Source organism: Nannospalax galili, unplaced genomic scaffold (genome assembly GCF_000622305.1).
Source record: "Nannospalax galili isolate Female #2095 unplaced genomic scaffold, S.galili_v1.0 scaffold18, whole genome shotgun sequence".
Lineage (NCBI taxonomy): Eukaryota > Metazoa > Chordata > Mammalia > Rodentia > Spalacidae > Nannospalax > Nannospalax galili.
This window is the reverse complement of record NW_008346548.1, coordinates 12,622,050-12,641,913: the sequence shown is the minus strand read 5'-3', so window position 1 is coordinate 12,641,913 and position 19,864 is coordinate 12,622,050. Positions and strand designations below refer to the sequence as shown.

General features: G+C 37.5%; 1 protein-coding gene across 2 annotated transcripts in view; it reads left to right on the top strand.

Annotated features, from left to right (window-relative positions):
• Znf148 (zinc finger protein 148) overlaps positions 1-19,176 on the top strand; it is a 141,251-nt gene extending 122,075 nt beyond the window's left edge. For both annotated transcript variants that reach the window (XM_008842978.2, XM_008842979.3), the window contains exons 8-9: positions 11,234-11,352; positions 11,606-19,176. In XM_008842978.2, coding sequence (XP_008841200.1) covers positions 11,234-11,352; positions 11,606-13,204 — 1,718 coding nt within the window. In that variant the 3' untranslated portion in view covers positions 13,205-19,176. The remainder of the gene's footprint in view (positions 1-11,233; positions 11,353-11,605) is intronic.
• Positions 19,177-19,864: the final 688 nt, after the last annotated feature.

The window sequence follows — 19,864 nt, the reverse complement described above, 5'->3', positions numbered from 1 at the left end:
CCTTTTTAAGAAAAATCTTGTCAGCCTTTTCTCCCAAGCAGGTATTTCATACTTTCTCCTTTCCACAAAGCCCCAACATCTCCACCTCCCTTTTTACTTTTGGTTGATTGCCTATTTCCTATATAGTTGTGAAAATTGGATCACTCAGGCATTCAGTTAAATTCCTAGTGTTAGGATTCTTTTGGAAGACAATAGGTTACTAACATTTGGGTTTTGTTGTTGTTGTTGACCCTCCTACAGGGTCTCCATGTAGCCCCAGCTGGCCTGGAACTTGCTATGTAGACCAGGCTGGCTTCAATTTCACAGACTCTCCTGCCTCTCTGCCCCTGACCAGCAGACTATAGAGGTAAAGAAAGTAGGATGGCAGAATAGGGGAACAAAGAGGGAAATAGGAAGGAGTGCATTGAAGAAGCAGAATCTGAGAATGAGAATAAAAAGAGATGAGGTGTCAGTGAGATGGCTCAGTGGGGGCAAAGGTGCTTTCTGCCAAGCCTGATAAACATAGTCCCTCCGGTGGAAGAAGAGAACCAACTCTGCAGTTTGTCCTCTGACCTCCACCTAACCACCATGGCATGTGTGTACATGCATGCACATACACAAACAAAATTAAGAAAACAGAAACAAACAAGAATAATATTGCTATCAGTATGTAGGGATTTGTGAAGCCAGGTAAGCTTTGGACATCTGCAAAAGGACAGTTTATATTTAAAAGGAAAAAAAAAATGAGAGTACAGTAGAAATAGGAAGGAACTAAAAACAAATAGCATTTTGGAAAGTCACAGTCTTGGATTTGCTATAAATTAATTGAGTCTGGCTTACTTTCTTCTGTGTGTTGTGGAGAAGGATGAGAATCCTCTTCAGCAGATAACATTTGAATTTTTCTAGCTTTTGGAGCACGCGTGTGTGTGTGTGTGTGTGTGTTTGGTTTGATTTGGCTTAGCTTAGATTTTCCCTATAGCCTCAGATGACCTGGAGCTCACTATGTAGACCAGGCTGCCCTGGATCTCAGAGATCCTCCTGCCTCTGCCAGTGCCTGCTTCTGCCTGCTAGGATTAAAGGCGTGCACCACCAAGCCCAGCCCTGTTTTGGGGAAGAATAATAGCCAATCTTTTCCCTACTTTTCACTGTTTCCCCACCCCCCTCACACACACACTCACACATACACACATACACACGCACACGCGCGCGCGTGCATAATGTACTTTGAAAATATTCCCTATCCCCCATTATCCTTTATACCTCTCACTGAACTCCCACTTCTCCCTAATAAGGTGCTTCTCTACCCTTTTTTGTGGCCCACTATATTTAGTTAAGGTTCCCTGCCTGCATGAGCATGGGTGGGAGGGTATTTATTTGAGCAAGGGCAACTTACCAGGCCATATGCTGGGGAATGACTCTCCCATTAGGTACCATTAGGGACCTATATATCCTCAGAGATGGGTGGGGCCTTATGAACTCCTCCCCCATCCATAATGTAATGCCAGTGGATCCAGTTTTGTGTAAGTCTTGAGGTGCCACTGATGCTGAGTTCATGAGTGCAACAACCATGTTGTGTTCAGAGGATAGTGTTTCACAGCACTCCTGCCTGTCATCTGGTTCTTACATTCTTTCTGATGTAAGAACCTTACATCCTCTTCCATGATGTTTCCTGAGCCATGGCATGGAGGGTGTGATATAGATGTCCTGTTTAGGGCTGAGCACTTAACAGTCATTTACTCAGCATTTGGACCAATCTATGGCCTTCCCCAGTGCAAGTGGAAGCTTCTTTGACTAAGGCTGAGAGCAGCAATAATCTATAGGTATAAGCATACATATTTAGAAAATAGTTTGACACCATATCTATATATAATTTTTTTTCTTTTAAAAGACAGGGTCTCATATATTCCAGCCTGGTATTGAACTCTGTATGTACATGAAGATAACCTTGAATTTCTGATCTTCCTGTCTCTATCTCCTCAATGCTGAGATTACAAGTATATACCACCACATCCTGTTTAGGTGGTATTGGGGATCAAACCCAAGACCTTCTGCATACTAACTAGGCAAGCATGCTACAAACTGAATTACATCCCTAATCCTAGTGAATGTTTTCTTTCATTGGAAATTATGAAAGTCATTTGAAAGTCAGTATAAAATTCTGTACCTAGGGGAAATACCCATCAAAAGTGAGGGTAAAATAAAAATGCACTCAGATGAATAGAAACCAAGTACATTTATTTTACAATATAAGAACCACACAGTATGAGAACAATAAAGATTTCTGTAGTTTGAAGAAAATGATCCCATGTAAAATTATACACATGGAGCTCGCATGATGGTTCAGTAGCTAAGAGTCCTTTTAGTGCAAGCCTGACAGTCTGAGTTCCATCCAAGGAACCCATGATAAATAGCTAGATGTGGTGGCAAGCATCTATAATCCCAGTGTTCCTACAGTGAGATGGAAGGTAAAGACAGACTTATTTGAAGCTTGTGGTCCAGCTAGCCCAGAGTGTGAAGTGAAACAGCAGAAACAGGAGGGATCCTGCTTCAACAAGGTGGAGAACTGACTCCCTACAATTGTCTTGACCTCCACATGCTCACTGTTGCACACATGTGCATGCACACACACAAATTAAAAAAAAAGAAAACATGAAAATTCAAGAAGGAAAGAAGAGTGACAAGACATTAAATATATGGCTAAGTATAAATGATTCTTTCTATACCAAGCAATAATGTAACTAATAAGCTAAAATTATGTGTAGCAGTAAGTGTGTAAAAATAGCAGAAGAATAAATGGAACTAATATCCTAAGTCCCTAGTACTGTCATGAAAGTGATAATAGTTTATTGATGTGAAATAATTCATTTTTATGTAGCCATTATAAGAGTAAAACAAAGTATATAATCAACAGGACAGGAGATTTTTAAAGAAATAGCTTTGAGTATCCTTTACCCTAAATGCTTGGGATCCAAAGTGTTTAAAATTCAGATTGTTTGAATTTTTACAATACTTGCTTATGCATAAGATATCTCAGGGCTTGTACCCACATATAAAGATGAAATTCATTGTTACATATATGGCCTAAAGATGATACGATAAGAATTTTTCTTTTTAGTGTGCCAGCACTTTGTAACGTGTCATAGGGGAGTTAACTATGAACTTTTGTCTTATGGTTTCAGTTTGGCATAAAGTTTTTAAATTTAAAATTTTTAAATTTTGATGCATTGCAGATTCAGAATTTTGGATTAGGGATGCTCAGCCTATAGTTGATTTACTTCTAAAGTAATAAGGAATGAAAGGAAGAAAGACCAAATGGTACAGATAATAAACAAATAATTTAGTATGCTGTATTTAACCCAAAATAGGAAGTACCCTGAATGTAAATAGCCTAAATACTCCACTGTAGAGTCAGACTAGATTAAAACAAATCCCTGAGATCAAGAGATAAACTTTATATATGGGTCAAGGACATAAAATAATAGAAAAGCGTACACTATGTAAACAAAATGAAAAGAGGTCTGGAGAGATGGCTCAGGGGCTAAGAGCACTGGCTGCTCTTGAAGAAGACCAAAGTTTGATTCCCAGCACCCACATGGCTGCTAACAACAGTCCATAACTCCAGTTCCAAAGGATTCGATCCCCTCATCTGACCTCCATGAACATTGCATACATAGCTGCACTTACATATATGTAAATAAAAACATTCATACACATAAAATAAAAATAAACGTTTTTAAAAATCAGAGGAGACAGCCAGGTGTGATGGTGCATGCCTTTAGTTCCAGCACTCGGGAGGCAGAGGTAGGCAGAGCTCTGTGAGTTCAAGGCCAGCATGGTCTGACTTACCAAGCCCACTCACCTGAGCTCTTACAAATTGTCCTTCCACAGGACTGCTGGCATTTGGACGGATGGGGACATGCACACACACACACAACACACACACACACACACACACACACACACACACAAAGTAAGTAAATAAATTTCATTTTTTAAAACTTGAAAGTATTCTGGGCATGTTGGCACACACCTGTAATCCCAAACTCAGTAGGTGACAGAAATTTGGAGTTCAAGGTCATTCAAGCATAGTGAATTTGAGACCAACCTGGGCTATCTCAAAAACAAAAAAAGATAGGGCCCACACTTTCAGTCCCTGCACTTGGGAGGCAGAGCCAGGCTGATCTCTGAGTTTGAGGCCAGCCTGGTCTACATAGCAAGTTCCAGGCCATGTGGCTACAGGAAAACTGTCTCAAAAAATAATCTAAAGAGTGTTGTATTGATGACATTGAATCTAAATTAAAAAAAAAAAAACAAAAACAAAAACAAATCTTCAGTTCAAGTGACTTCCCTGATAAGTTCTTCCAGCTATTTAAGGAAGAAATAATAGCAGTCCTAACTTTCCCAGAAAACGGAAACAGAAGATGCTCTTCTGGTTCATGAAGCCCTCTAAGGACACCAAAAGAAAATTTCAGACCGTTTCCTAGCTCATTGATGCAAAAACATTAGCTCTTAGATCCAAGACCACATGAGAAGGACAGCTTTATGCAGAATTGGTTTAATAGTCACAAATTAGTAGGTCTAATTTACCTAATTAATAAATATTATCTGAGGAGGTGGAAGAAAGCATTTGATGAAATTTAACATCCTGTTTATGAGTAGGGACAAGTTCTTGGGTAACTGGGAATAGGAAGCTTACTTTACCTGAGTATACAGTAACCCTCAGCTGTGCTTTCTGTGGTGCTAGTTACCTTGTGTCCATTGTCACCCAAAATAGTAAATGGAAGATTCCAGAAATAAGTCATAACTTTGAAACTGTATGCCGTATAAGTAGTGTGATAAAAATCTTGTGTTCCACTGCATGTGGCCCAAGATGCCAGCCTTCCCTGTTTCCATATCTGACCTATGTGCTAATTTCCTTAATCATTCAGTAGCCATCTCTGATATGATCAGCTTTTGTGGTTTCATAGTGCTTATCTTCAGGTAACCTTGTTTTACCTAATAATGGTCCCAAATCATAAGAATAGTGATGTAAACAGTTCGGATATGCCAAAGAGAAGCTGTAGTGTGTTTCATTTAAGTAAAAAGCTGAAAGTACAATAAGAATTTTTACTATGGAATATTCTTGTCAATTTTTTTGTTTTATTACTAGTTCTTGTTGATCTCTTACTGTGCCTTTATCATAGGTATGTATGTATAGAACTAGAACAAAGTACATGTAGGGTTCATTACTGTCAGAGATTACAGGCATCTGTTGGAGGGCTGGGAACCTGTCCCCACTTGGCATGTATAGAGGTCAGAGGATGACTTGCAGGAGTCAGATCTCTCCTTTGAATATGTGAGTCCCAGGGATTGAACTGAGGAACTCAGTATGTAGACCAGAGTGACCTTGAACTCAACAGAGATCCCCCTGCCTCTGCCTCCCAAGAACTGGGATTAAAGGTGTGCGCTACCACACCCAGTCCCTAATAGATATTTTCAAGAGCCAGGCATGATGGGTCTTGCCTGCTAGAATCAGCCTTAGCTTACATGAGATCCTGCCTCAGATGATAGATGAGAGAGAGAGAGAGAGAGAGATGGGGAGAGGGAGAGAGCTCAACAGAGATCCCCCTGCCTCTGCCTCCCAAGAACTGGGATTAAAGGTGTGCGCTACCACACCCAGTCCCTAATAGATATTTTCAAGAGCCAGGCATGATGGGTCTTGCCTGCTAGAATCAGCCTTAGCTTACATGAGATCCTGCCTCAGATGATAGATGAGAGAGAGAGAGAGAGAGAGATGGGGAGAGGGAGAGAGGGAGAAAGATGATAGATAGATAGATAGATAGATAGATAGATAGATAGACAGACAGACAGACAGGAAGGAAGGACAGACTGACTGACTGACTGACTGACTGACTTTTCAGTCAATATATGCATATACATTATTATTGTGGATACTGTACATTAGGTTTCCAGAACATGTTCATTTTATAACTGAAAATATATACCTTTTGACTAAAATTTCACCATTCCTCTCTAATCAGCCCCTCATAACTGTCATTCTAGCTCTTTCTGAGTCTTGCTTATTTGGTTTTTCACAAATAAGTGAGATCATGCAGTATTTATCTTTCTATGCCTGAAATGTTCACTAACCTCACAGGTTTCTCCATGTTGAATATGTGGTTCTCAGATGTTTCTCCTGTTGCCTTTTCATTGTGATTCCTCACTTGCAGTCTGCCATCATGCCACCTGACATGATATGGCATGGTCAAGGGAGCTCTCCCCAGAGGCCAAATTAATAGAACTGCAAATCTTGGACTTTAGCACCCTAAATGGTAAGGTACTTCAGTAATTATCATGGTAAATTATATATATGGGTATTATAAGGACCTAGGTTTTATGTATCTAGCTTATTATTACTTGACATTGTAATCTGATTTTTATGTATGTGGGTATTATAAGGACCAAGGTTTTATGTGTCTAGCTTATTATTACTTGACATTGTAATCTGATTTTTGACAGTTTAAACTAATTCTCCCTCTCTAAACTTTATTCCAATCCCCAATCCAGCTTTAACCACCATCCTATCAATGATGTTGTATGGAGGTTTTTTATTTTTTTAAATATTATATTTTTATTATTTTATGTATACAAGTATACTGCCTGCATGTAAGTACACTTGTGTCATGCAGTGCCTGTGAGGGTCAGAAGAAGGGATCAGATTCCCTGGAACTGGAGTTACAGACAGTTGTTAGCCACCATGTGGGTGCTAGGAATCAAACCCAGGTCCTCTGTAACAGTAGTCTGTGCTCTTAACCCCTGAGCCATCTCTTGAGCCTCTTGTTTTTTGTTTTGATAAGACGGGATCTCGCTCTATATACCAAGCTGGTTTAGAGCTTGCTATGTAGACTCATGCTGGTCTCAAACTCAGAATCCTTCTTCAACATTCTAAATGCCAGGACTGCTGGTATGTGCTACCACATTAGGTTCAGAATGGTTCTTGAGAATCATTATAAAGTCATTAACAAAAACAAATCTCTTCAGTTACCTTACTAGTCCTCTCAACACCATTTGGTTCAAGTGATAACCTTCCTTTTCCCTGAAACATCATAACATCAAATATCAGCTTTCAACTTTATCAGCAGTTCAGGCAACTCCCCCTCCTCGACACCATAAATACTAGATGAGCTCATTCTGAAGTTTTTCCACAAAGTGGACCAGCAAAGCAAACTCAAAAGATTAATAAGGCTTGGCCCTACAAAATAAAAAAGTATGTGATAAAAGTTTAGTAATTAAAGAATTCTGTCTCTAATTGGTGAATAGTTACAGCAGTGGAATAGAATCAAGTGTCTGGAAATAGACCCATGCAGGGTACTAATAACAAGAAATTTGATCAAGAAAAGCTGATCTTGAACTGTGGGTGTAGTATAGCTCAGTGGTAGACAGCTTGCCTACTAGCATGCATGAGTCTCTAGGCTATTGCTAGCACCAAAAGAAAAAAGAGGCAGACTTGGTACTGGGGAAATAGGTAACCATGTAAAAAATCAGGTTTTATTGGAGGGCCAGGCATGGTGGCGCACGCCTTTAATCCCAGCACTCGTGAGGCAGAGGCAGGCAGATCTCTGAGTTTGAGGCCAGCCTGGTCTACATAGTGAGTTCCAGGACAGCTGGGGCTACTGGGGCTACAGGGAGACCCTGTCTCAAAAAGACCGAAGGGGGGGGGGGAACCAGATGGAGTGAGAAACTCCTTTTAAAATAACACTCTAAATCCAATCTATATAAAAGAAAAAAATTGGCAACATAAAAATTTAAACCTTAATAGCAAACAATTCTGCCTCACTATTCAGGAAAGTTATTAAAACACCAAGAAACAATCCTGGAATCCATTATTAACAAAAGATCAACCCCTCCTTAATAAATCTTGTTTGTTGAGAACAAGTCTGAGCCAGGCATGGTGGAGTATATCTGCAATCCTAGCACTTGGAAGGCTGAAGTAGGGGGAATCATGAATGTCAGCCCAACCTGGACTACATAGTAAGACATTGTCTCAAGAAGAAAAGAAAAAGACTGACGAGATGGGTACACACACCCCCACCCCACTCCACCCCAGTGATCTCAGCATGTGAGAGGCAGAGACAGGGAATCCCTAAGGCAAGCTGACTAGTACTGGAGATGCAGCGACAGGAAGATCCTGTGGCTCGCTGCTCAGCCAGCCTAGTCTACTCGGTAAGCTCCAGACCAGTAAAAGACCCTGTCTCAAAAAATAAGGTAGGCAGCATTCATGAGAAATGACACTCAGGAGTTGTCCTCTGACCTCCACCTTTGTGGGAGTTCACACACACACACACACACACACACACACACACACACAAATTTTAAAGAGACTATGGAAGGTGAACATGTGTTTTCATTAGTCTTTGGTTTTATGTAAATTTCATTTGTTCTTTAGGTTGAATGTCCCTGTATGAAGTGTTTGGGGCCAGGGGTATTTTGCAGTTCAGATATTTTTCAGAAATCACTTCATATTTACCTTGCCCAGATGTATTCAGATCCATTGCCCACTTTTAAATTGTTATCTTTTTACTGTTGAGTGTAAAGAACACATACATGTTCTCTGTATGTGTCCTTTATCAAATAAATGATTCATAAATATCCCATTGTGTTTATCTTTTAACTTAAAATCATTCCATAAAGTTTATTGTGTTAATCAGTTTTAAGTATAACTTATGTGGCATTAAGCAAATTATACAAGGTTGTGTAACCAAACTCTATAACCATTAAGCCATTAAGCAGTAACCTCCTTTCCTGCCCATCCTAGTCCTGATAACCACCAGTTTACTTTCTCTGCCTCTGAGTTTGCTATTATAGATCCTTCATGTAAGTAGACTCATTCCACATGCATCTGACTTCATTTACATTGCATAGTGTCTTTACAGTTCATGATAGGTAGTATGTGTCAGGGTTTCTTTTTCTTCCCCTGGTCCTGGGACTGAACACACAGGACTTTGTACATGCTGGACTAGTACTGCAGCCCTTGAGGTTTCATTCTTATGACCAATACTCCATTATTTGTATCTGTCACAATTTTCTCTCCATTTATCTTAATGGACACTGGAGTTCTTAACACTGTTTGGCTGGTGTTAAGGCTGTCATAAATGTTGGCATATAGCCAGGCCTGGTGGTACCTGCCTTTAATCCCGGCACTCAGGAAGCAGAGGCAAGCAGATCTCAATGAGCTTGAAACCAGCCTGGTCTACTAGCAACTTCTAGGCCAGCTAGGGTTACATAGTGAGGCCCTGTCTCAATTTTTTTAAAAAATGGTAAAAGCGTATAGATTTCTGTATGAATTCCTGTTGTTAGTTCTTTTGACTATGTATGTAAGAGTAGGATTTCTGAGTAATATGATAGTTCTAACTTTTTGAAGACTTGCCAAATTTTTTCCTACAATAACAGATATAAATGTCTTTGAAGCACGAAGTGTTTGGTTGTATTTTGTTTGCTTGTTTTTCCAATGCTAGGTGTAGAAATGGGTACATTTTAGGTAAAGCATTAAAAAAAGGTTGTGTGTGTGTGTGTGTGTGTGTGTGTGTGTGTGTGTGTGTGGTTTGTTTTGGTTTGGTTTGCTTTGTCTTGGGTGGTATTAGAAGTCAAACCCAGGGCTTTGGGCGTGTTAGGTAAGCACTCTACCATCGAGCTACATTCTCAAGCTAAAGGTGGGCATTCCTGACTGAAGCAAAGGTAGAAAGTAGGGAGATAGGACAGGTAGGTATTTTACTTTGGCTAAAAGAAAGGGTGAAGAAGGGAGGACACTGAGATATAAAGTTCTGAAAAGAAACCAGAACCAGGACAGTTTTACAACACATTTTGTTATATGTATATCTTGTTTCCAAGTTAGGCTGTGACTCTTTGTAGACAAGTAGACTTTACCCTATCAGCAGGGCTCTGGATAAAGATATTAACATTTTGTTGAATGTGTGACAGGCAGGGAACAGAAGTTTCCTGGACAAGCATTCAAGATAACTCTTTGTCACACCCCTATTTACTTAGACTTCTGGATTTTATCAGTAAAAGCTACTTAGAGTGCCACAGTAATGTTTCCTTATAGCTAAGAAGTTGTTAGTGGGATTTTTAAAAATGAGGGGTGGTGACCACAGTCTTGTGTCCAATTCACAGACCTGTTTAATTCTTTCCACACACAACATGAGAAATACTGGTTTGAGTTGAAAGAAAATCAATATAAACAAACCTTACTTTTGTTTTGCTTTTGTGGTACTGGGATTGAGCTCAGTACCTCACACATGCTATGCAAGTGCTGTGCTTGATCTTCTTCCCAGCCTCAAACCTTACTTTTGAAATTTTGTCCCATCACCTTTTGTCTTAATAAATTAGATTTTAAGAAAAATTTCCTAAGACCCAGATTTCATTTAGTCACAGTGCTTTTGAAAGAATTAAGAATTAAGGGCCAATGAGCTAGCTAAACGAATAAATGACACTTGCTGCACAACCAGGTGACTTGAGTTCAATTCCTGGGACTCAGATGGTAGAAGGAAAGAACCCCCTCCTAAAATTTGTCCTCCGACTTCTATATGTGCTGTGATACAAGTTGCCCCCCCCACATAAATACATGTAGTAATAATTTTTTAAATTTAAAAGAAAAGAAATTAAGAATTAAAAAACTAACCCTGGGCTGGTAAGATGGCTCAGTGGGTAAAGGTGCTTGCTGCCAAGTGTGGCAACCTGATTTCAGTCCCCATGACCCATATGGTGGAAGAAGGGAACTGTCTCCCACAAGATATCTTCTGACCTTCACATGTGTGCTGTAATATAAACACATATACACATACATGTGCTTGTGAACACACACACGCACAATGATTGAATGAATGAAATTTATAGGTATTTTAAATTTTCCTTATTTAAATTTTTTTAATTTGAATTTCCTTCTTTTTAAAAAGCTGTACCCACGATTTTTAATTCTAAAATGTTGTTTTGTGTAACTGAGTAAACAGTTAGATCAGCTACACTGCTAAAAGAATATCTACTTTGCTACAAATTCCCAGTACTGCTGGTCTCCACAGAGAGAGCACATTAATGTGTGTATGTGATAGAAAATTGAGTGTGCCTGCTTTCAGCCTTTAGTATATGGAAGATTTTTGTCATTTAAAAGGAGCAAATTATTATAACTGTTAAAAGTTGTTTGTTTTAGAGATTTCTTCTGGCAAAACAGTTCATGATTTTACAATATTTTTTATTTCAAATTTTTTATATTACATACTAGGTGAAAAACCATTTCGCTGTGATGAATGTGGTATGAGATTCATACAGAAATACCATATGGAAAGGCATAAGAGAACGCACAGTGGAGAGAAACCTTACCAGTGTGAATACTGTTTACAGGTAAGTAAGGTTTAAATTCCACCCTGACTAAAGTATAAAATAATTATAACAAGCTAGATGTTACTTACTGCTAGAACTATTTGAGGTTTTAAACTCTTTGATCTGATTAGATTTGTAATAGAAGCTTGTTCAGTGAATTGGTTTGAAATTATTAATAAGTTATATTAACTATCTTGTTTCTTTTTTTTCTTTTCCTTGTTGACCAAAAACATAAAAACAACAACAAAACAATTCCAACCCCTGATTTCGACAGTATTTTTCCAGAACAGATCGTGTATTGAAACATAAACGTATGTGCCATGAGAATCATGACAAGAAACTAAATAGATGTGCCATCAAAGGTGGCCTTCTGACATCAGAGGAAGATTCTGGCTTTTCTACATCACCAAAAGATAATTCACTGCCGAAAAAGAAAAGGCAAAAAACAGAGAAGAAATCATCTGGAATGGACAAAGAGAGTGCTCTGGACAAATCTGACATGAAGAAAGACAAAACCGATTACTTGCCTCTGTACTCTTCAAGTACGAAAGTAAAAGATGAGTACATGGTCGCAGAATACGCTGTTGAAATGCCGCATTCTTCAGTCGGAGGGTCACATTTAGAGGATGCTTCAGGAGAAATACACCCACCCAAGTTGGTTCTCAAAAAAATCAATAGTAAGAGAAGTCTGAAACAACCACTGGAGCAAAATCAAACAATTTCACCTTTGTCCACTTACGAAGAGAGCAAAGTTTCAAAGTATGCATTTGAACTTGTGGATAAACAAGCCTTACTGGACTCAGAAGGCAATGCTGACATTGATCAAGTTGATACCTTGCAAGAGGGGCCCAGCAAGCCCGTGCATAGTAGTACCAATTACGACGATGCCATGCAGTTTCTGAAGAAGAAGCGCTATCTTCAAGCAGCAAGTAACAACAGCAGGGAATATGCACTGAATGTGGGTACCATAGCGTCTCAGCCTTCTGTAACCCAAGCAGCTGTAGCCAGCGTCATTGATGAAAGCACCACAGCATCCATATTAGATTCCCAGGCACTGAATGTGGAGATAAAGAGTAATCATGACAAAAATGTTATTCCAGATGAGGTACTGCAGACGCTGTTGGATCATTATTCCCATAAAGCTAATGGACAGCATGAGATTTCCTTCAGTGTTGCAGATACTGAAGTGACTTCTAGCATATCTATCAATTCTTCAGAGGTACCCGAAGTCACTCAGCCAGAGAATGTTGGATCAAGCTCCCAAGCATCCTCATCAGATAAAGCTAACATGTTGCAGGAATACTCAAAGTTTCTGCAGCAGGCTTTGGACAGAACTAGCCAAAATGATGCCTATTTGAATAGCCCGAGCCTTAACTTTGTGACTGATAACCAGACCCTTCCAAATCAGCCAGCATTCTCTTCCATAGACAAACAGGTCTATGCAGCCATGCCCATCAATAGCTTTCGATCAGGAATGAATTCTCCACTACGAACAGCTCCAGATAAGTCCCACTTTGGACTGATAGTTGGTGATTCCCAGCACTCATTTCCCTTCTCAGGTGATGAGACAAACCATGCCTCTGCCACCTCCACGCAGGACTTTCTGGATCAAGTGACTTCTCAGAAGAAAGCTGAGGCACAGCCTGTCCACCAAGCTTACCAAATGAGCTCCTTTGAACAGCCCTTCCGTGCTCCATATCATGGATCCAGAGCTGGAATAGCTACTCAATTTAGCACTGCCAATGGACAGGTGAACCTTCGGGGACCAGGGACAAGTGCTGAGTTTTCTGAATTTCCCTTGGTGAATGTAAATGATAATAGAGCTGGGATGACATCTTCACCAGATGCCACAGCTGGCCAGACTTTTGGCTAAAAAAAAAAAAAAAAATGTGTAAATAATACTGGCACTTTAGAACAGATTAATCGAGAGTGGGGTTACTCTGTGTAAAATGGAGTGCTGTACAGATTTAAGAGCAATGCGTTAATAACAAGCTGATATGAATAGCAAGATAATCCAATAACTGCATTTCGTTTGGTTAGTCAGCATTCTTTGAACTGCCTTACATGTTGTCACTGTCATAGAAGCAATGCGTTACTTGTTTTAGATAAGAAACTTGCTATTCCACCTACACCAAGTTCAAAAGAAAGAAAAAAAAAAAAAGACTTTCGCACAATTGTTTCCTAACTGATAACATTGTACATTCTTAGGAGATTAGTGATTGTGTGAAATTCCTCATACTGTTCCTCAGTTTTTCAGCATAGTCATTGCACTTCAGCAGGGAATCTGAGCATACTTTACAGACAGAGTGAACTTAAAGTTTAAATGTCAAGAGATTATGGCTTAAAGAAATTAGTTTGTCCTACGGGGGGAATAAAAAGAAACCACCTTTTAAAAAGAATGATATGCCATATGCCCTTGATTTTCATTTTGCATTATATTGACATGTGTTTTTTTTTTTTTGAAGAAAAAGTAATAAAAATCTGATAGTCTAAGACTCCACTATTTAAAAGCCTAATTACTTTTAAAATATGCATACTTTCAAAACTTTTACCAAAACACACAGCTGTTGAGGCAGTCACTTCTCTATGGAAGTATGCGTATTGGTGTCAGTTTCTTTGTACAGGTGTACTTAAATATTTTTTACGATTTTTCATGTGCAAGTATCAAGGTTTGAAGTTTTAGTAAAAAATATTCTGTAGATTACATTCCCAAGAAAATAATGCTTACACAAATGTATATTCCACGTTTTAAAGCTAAAATGTGTTTTACTTTACATATACGTTTCAGTTAACATTAGAGCACTTAGAGAATCTGGTATTTTTGATTTCTCAGAGTAAAAACATTAGATTTTTTAGATTTGATATGGTTGTGTCATAATCATCTCATAATTGACAGTTTTACTTTTTGGCAATAAAAGGAAATTGGGGTATCTTTGGAACTGTAAAATCTGGTTTAAGTCTTCTCTTTCTAGACTTGGTAGATTAGATAATTAAGCAGTATCCCAAGAAACTAAAGAAATGGGCATTTTAATTGCTTATTTAAGTTACTTTTAAATGAATACTGCTCATTACAATTTTACAAACCAAAAATGTTTACTAATTCCAGTAACTACAATTTCTTTTTCAGCTAGATGAGTATTCGAAAATTTTTGTTGCATTTCAAAATCTAAATAAACTACAGACTTTATCTTTATACCACGAATGTTTTTTTATATATATATATATATACTTTGTCTTAAAATAATACAGCATGGTACAATAAATAGTGCATATATATGTATGTGTGTGTATATATATACATATATATACACACACTTTTCTGAAGAATGATGGTTTGAGTTACACATTGGACAGTTGATTTTTGGAGACTAACAGTTACACTGATTCTTCTATCCTCTTTAATTTGTTCCAACTTTTTGTTTTTTTGTACTTTAAATTTCTTCCATCTTTATCACAGTGCACATATCGATATAGCACCAATGGTAATCTAAAATTAGTACCCTTGGAAAATGAAACTATTTTGTTAATTTCCATGTTAACTTTTATACTGGCCCTGTAGATCTGCATTCTTTGTTTCAGTGTAGAGTTTGTTATCCATTTTAAATTATTTTTTCTTTTATTTAATATTATCCCAGGACTGTTCTCATAAAAAAAGGGAACAGAGAAACCCCTGCCCCAGCATCCTTCATTTACATTCATTTACTTTTGAATATATTGGTGTTTTATGATAAGGAGTATGAATTATTTTTAATATGGTTTCTTCTACACTTTGGTTATTAAGCTTTGCTTAAAATAATAGTTTTCCCATTTGACAGCTTTGCTGTCAAATTTTCAAGAATTTTAGACTTCTTTGAAGTAAATCTTTGAAGTTCTGCCATTATTGATCTAAAGATTGCTTTATGTCGTGCAATGCATCACATACCTGCAGGAACGCTTCATTCAGGTGAGGTGTTACAGAACCGTGCTCACCCTGGATGGGTGTTCGTATTTTTCTCATAGTACTTTCGGTAAGAGTAGACATTTATTTCTTGAGTTGAGCCTGATCAAAAATTTTGTTCCATTGAGAACTTGATGCATTTCTTGGTACAGTATACATTTTTTTGTTTGTTTTAACATCACCAGCACAGTTTTAAGAATGTGACTATTGCTGAGCAACGGTTCAGGTAAGCTTAGGAAAGAAGGCCTTTAAAATATGGTAGTTCTACAAACAGAATTTCAGGTGTTACATTCCTGTCTTAAACACATTTCTTTAAATCTACATAATGGCAGACTTTTCTACCAGGTTATATGCGTTTTTGAGATAACTGAAACTTAGCCAGCATAACTTATTGACTTACCATTTTAGTATAGTCATTACTTACTGTGAAATTCTAAATGCCTACCAGGCTTACCTTGTATTATCATCATATGATAAGCATCTCAACAGTTTGGGTTTCCCCACTTTGATTTGGAAAGTTGTTACTATTTCTGTCTGGGCATTAGAGAAGAGGTAGCCTTATGTGCTGCTTTAGATACAAACATAGAGGATATGAGATATCCTTTGTAATTCATGATTCTCCTTTCTCTCAGTGAGCAAATTATTCTATAAAAATATCTCTTAACACCTGTCAGCTTTTGCTCAGTGTGAGCACAGTGTGCTTTTCCTCGTAGGTCCGACTTTCATGTCTGAATTTGGGAAATACCCCATTAGAAAAGGTAGTATCATCTTAAGGATCTTCTAAAAAGTGGTTGTTTTTTTTTTAACTTAAAATCTTATTGCACATGGATGTCATTTGGTTTGTAATAGTTGAGTGGCTTCTAATTTTTTCAGATCTACAATGCACATGTGCTACCTGGTAAAGTAGGACTCCACCTTCTTAGCTCTGGCTCAGGATGCTAGCAATGGGTCATTTTATCTTTTTAGAGATAGAAAAGGCCTTGTGCTCAGGGCAAGCTTTCATTTCCACAGGTGACAGACACTTGCAAAGTGCCATCGAGGTTAGATCTTTTGCCACTTCTTTGATTTTATTAATTTGGGTTTTTAAAGGGCTGTTTAAAAAAATAAAAAAGCCGGGAACCTTTATAAGTAGGCATTACTGTAGTACTGCATTTCTTAGAACCTTTTAAACTAGAAGTCATTTTTTTCACAGTATATTTACTTGAAAAAGCACTATTATAATCAATGAGAAATTTTTTGAGTCTGCAATTTAATTTAAACCTTTTCTGCTTCAAATTGCTTTTTTTTCAGGGAAATAATTTTCCAGTTATTTTTGCTATATTCTGCAAATAAAAACCGTATGTTTCCTTTTTCACTTAAGCTTTGGTAGGAAACAAACTAAAGCAGACAAACATTTCTTGTTGTGTTTGTTGCTTTCTTTAATCCAATGGATAAAAAAGTAAAACCCTGTAAACATTATTTTATTTTTTTAATGCAATACCATGCTGTAAATATGGTTCATCAAGTAAGGATGTACCTATGATTGAATCTTTAATTCTGCACAGTTAGAGTTTATATATAAATGTGTCTTGACAATCAAGGACTTTCATGTGAGTCTTCCTTTATGATGTTTATTAATGTTATGCATTCCATTTGTTTTGAAGTGAGTACCAATGTGCTAATTTGTATTGTCTGAAAGTATGTAATGTTTTTACAGCTTGTTTTTAAAAATCTGTAAATATGTACAAACAAATCACAGTACTGCTTTATGTTAGAAGGCATATGATGTTGTACTGTATGTAAGCAATAATACATAGCAGTGCTAACTTTACAAGTAGCATCAGGAAAGTTCTAAAAACATTTCAGAGTTATTAATTATCCTTATTTCATTTAGTAATGATTACCTTTAATCCGTTTTTATAAGCAAATTCCATTGTTCCTCCTGTTGGAACGTAACACTGTTTACACAGCATAATTGACGTTGCAGGGGAGACAGGCTAGATTCTGGCTTCGTCTGTACTCACTCTCACTAAGCATTGAATGGCCTTACCACTCTTCTGCAAGATGGAGGAAGACCGCAAAACTTAGTGCCCATCACACTGAAGGAAGGGATGTGTTTTTTCCTGCTTCTGTACTGCTACCTAACCTTGTGGTTTGCTTTGGATTTTAATATTTGTTTCTGTTTTAGATTCAAGCCCGTAAGTGTTGAGGTAACTTCAGCTCCATTGTGAAATAGATAGTTCTCTTCATGTTTCGTAGCTACATTTCAATGATTCTAAACTTTCTACTTTGATTTTTAGATACTTATTTTTCAAGCTTGTTTTCTCAGCTGACCAGATGAATTTACTCAACTTCAATACAAAGAAAGACAAACATATAGTTTGAAGTGAGTAGATATTATACTGTACAGAACAGCTAACTCTCTGAACACTCATCACTGCTTTAGAAATAAAACCGCCAATTTATAAATGTATATGACATTTTATAGATGTTTTTAATGCTAGTCATTTATATAATGTGCTTTGAAGGATTTGCTAGTCCACTTCTGTCACTTTTTAGTACACTGGTATCTTTTATATGTAATGTATGCTTTTTATTATTGTAGCAGAGCATTTCAGTAGAAAGAATTTTGCAACAATATGGGGGAAATTTTTCATTGTCGGGTTTGAATTATACTGGATTTTATCTGTGTAGTCTTGTCTTTATTTTAATGCTGTCTGGAAGGGAACCGGTATCCAAATAAAGCAGGTAACCTCATTTTACTTCAAGGGCATACTGTGTAGTGCTGAATTTAATCTGGAAATCTAATGACTTTGAAAAGAAAAACAAGTTTATAACAATTGTACAGAAGAAATTAAATGTGTGATGGAAATCCTGATGGTGGAGCACGTTGAATTTTCTGATACATAGTGTTATTTTCCTGGGATCCCCTATGCCTTCTTTGTATTACAACTAATAAAACGAAAAACCCTGTCATTGAAACTGGTAGGCTAATAGAATATTCTGATTATACAGTATTACTTTTCCTATCCCAATTTCTGCCCCTTTCTCAATCACTGTAAATGTTTATTTTCTATTTCCTACTGCTAATTAAACATGTACATAATATAGACGCTGTTGTATAGAACTGAATGAATTGGGTTGCTATGCTTGAATGGGTAGCTACATGGAAATATTTGATGGATACTGAGAATTCATAAAATGTCGGCATTCTACATGGGAAAGGGGGTGTCTGTCTTGGGAAGGCCACAGCAGATGGTTTCGGCGCCCCCAGGAGGTCATCGTGAAAGAGTCAGCTGCAAATTCAGTATCAGACACAAAGCGGGGCTTTCCTTCTCCCCTAAAACGTGAGCACTAGATTTTGAAATCTCAGGTCAAATCGCTTTGCAGTGAAACTTACCACATTGAAATTTTCACTGTTAAATAATATATTTGTGATATTTTTAAATATAAACTTTTACATCGAAGTCAGCAGCTTGACAATTGAGACTTAGCCAAGATATTTTAAAATATATTTTGTCCTCCATGTATAATTGTTTTTAAACAATTGGGAGGATTTTGTTTGTTTAAAGCATTTTTTATTGTCATTGTGAAGAAAACTCGCTTGACCCCGTATTATGCCATGAGTGAATTGCTGAGCCATTCGAATACAGTGACGGCTTGTTTCATGCCTAGTCATGGAACATGGAAGTGTTTGTTGAACTGAACTGTTCACTAAGAGGTTTAATGAGTTATAGCTTTGGACACTGTTGTCATAGAGTTAATGTCGACTCTTGGAGTTTATAATACCATTATATGTATTGTGATACTAAAGGAAGTTGTTTTGCTTTATTTTAAATTGAATTACTAGATTAACTTATATTTGCAAATTCTGCATTTTAAATGTGGACACTTGGCTGTTTGAAAATAAAATACAGAATACAGTTTTATGAATAATTTTCTAGCTGAATTTTTCACAGTACTTCAAACCAAATAACTGATGGCAAATATGCAAAAAATGTGGTATGTAGATAGTTGATATAAAGAGAAAAGGATGTTTATATCGAATTAACAGTTACACAGATTGAGTAACAATATCAGGGCCTTTGCTGTAGCTTTGTGCGGAACGTTCTTAGACAGTCTAAAATGCAAGTCAAATGTTAACTGTCATTAAATATTTTAGACTTGAAATATGTCGAACCTAGAGCTAAGAATATGTGCAGGTTTTTCTTTATAGATGATTCCATTAACCCACCATCAGTAGCAGACATGGGATTTTTTTTCTTAGTGTAGATATGTTTTCATTGACCTACCACCTTGCCAGGGACCTTGTCTCCTGACAGTGGGGCACATTGTAAGAGTGCTGCCTGAGTCTGTGGAGCAAATTTCAGCTAATTGGCCCTTGCAGAAGTCAGTCACGGACCCTGGCTCATTAGCATGGTGCTGTAACCAACTGTGCATAATGATACCACTGGTAGTCTACTAATGCATTTCCTAGATCCCAGTTCTTGAATGATTTGAATTGGTGGGGAGATGGGTGGGGAGATACACTACCTGACACTTCTCCCACCTTCTGAAGATTATATGAAAAAAATAAAATTGGAGTCACTTGAATGAACATGTTGTCACTGAGTCTTA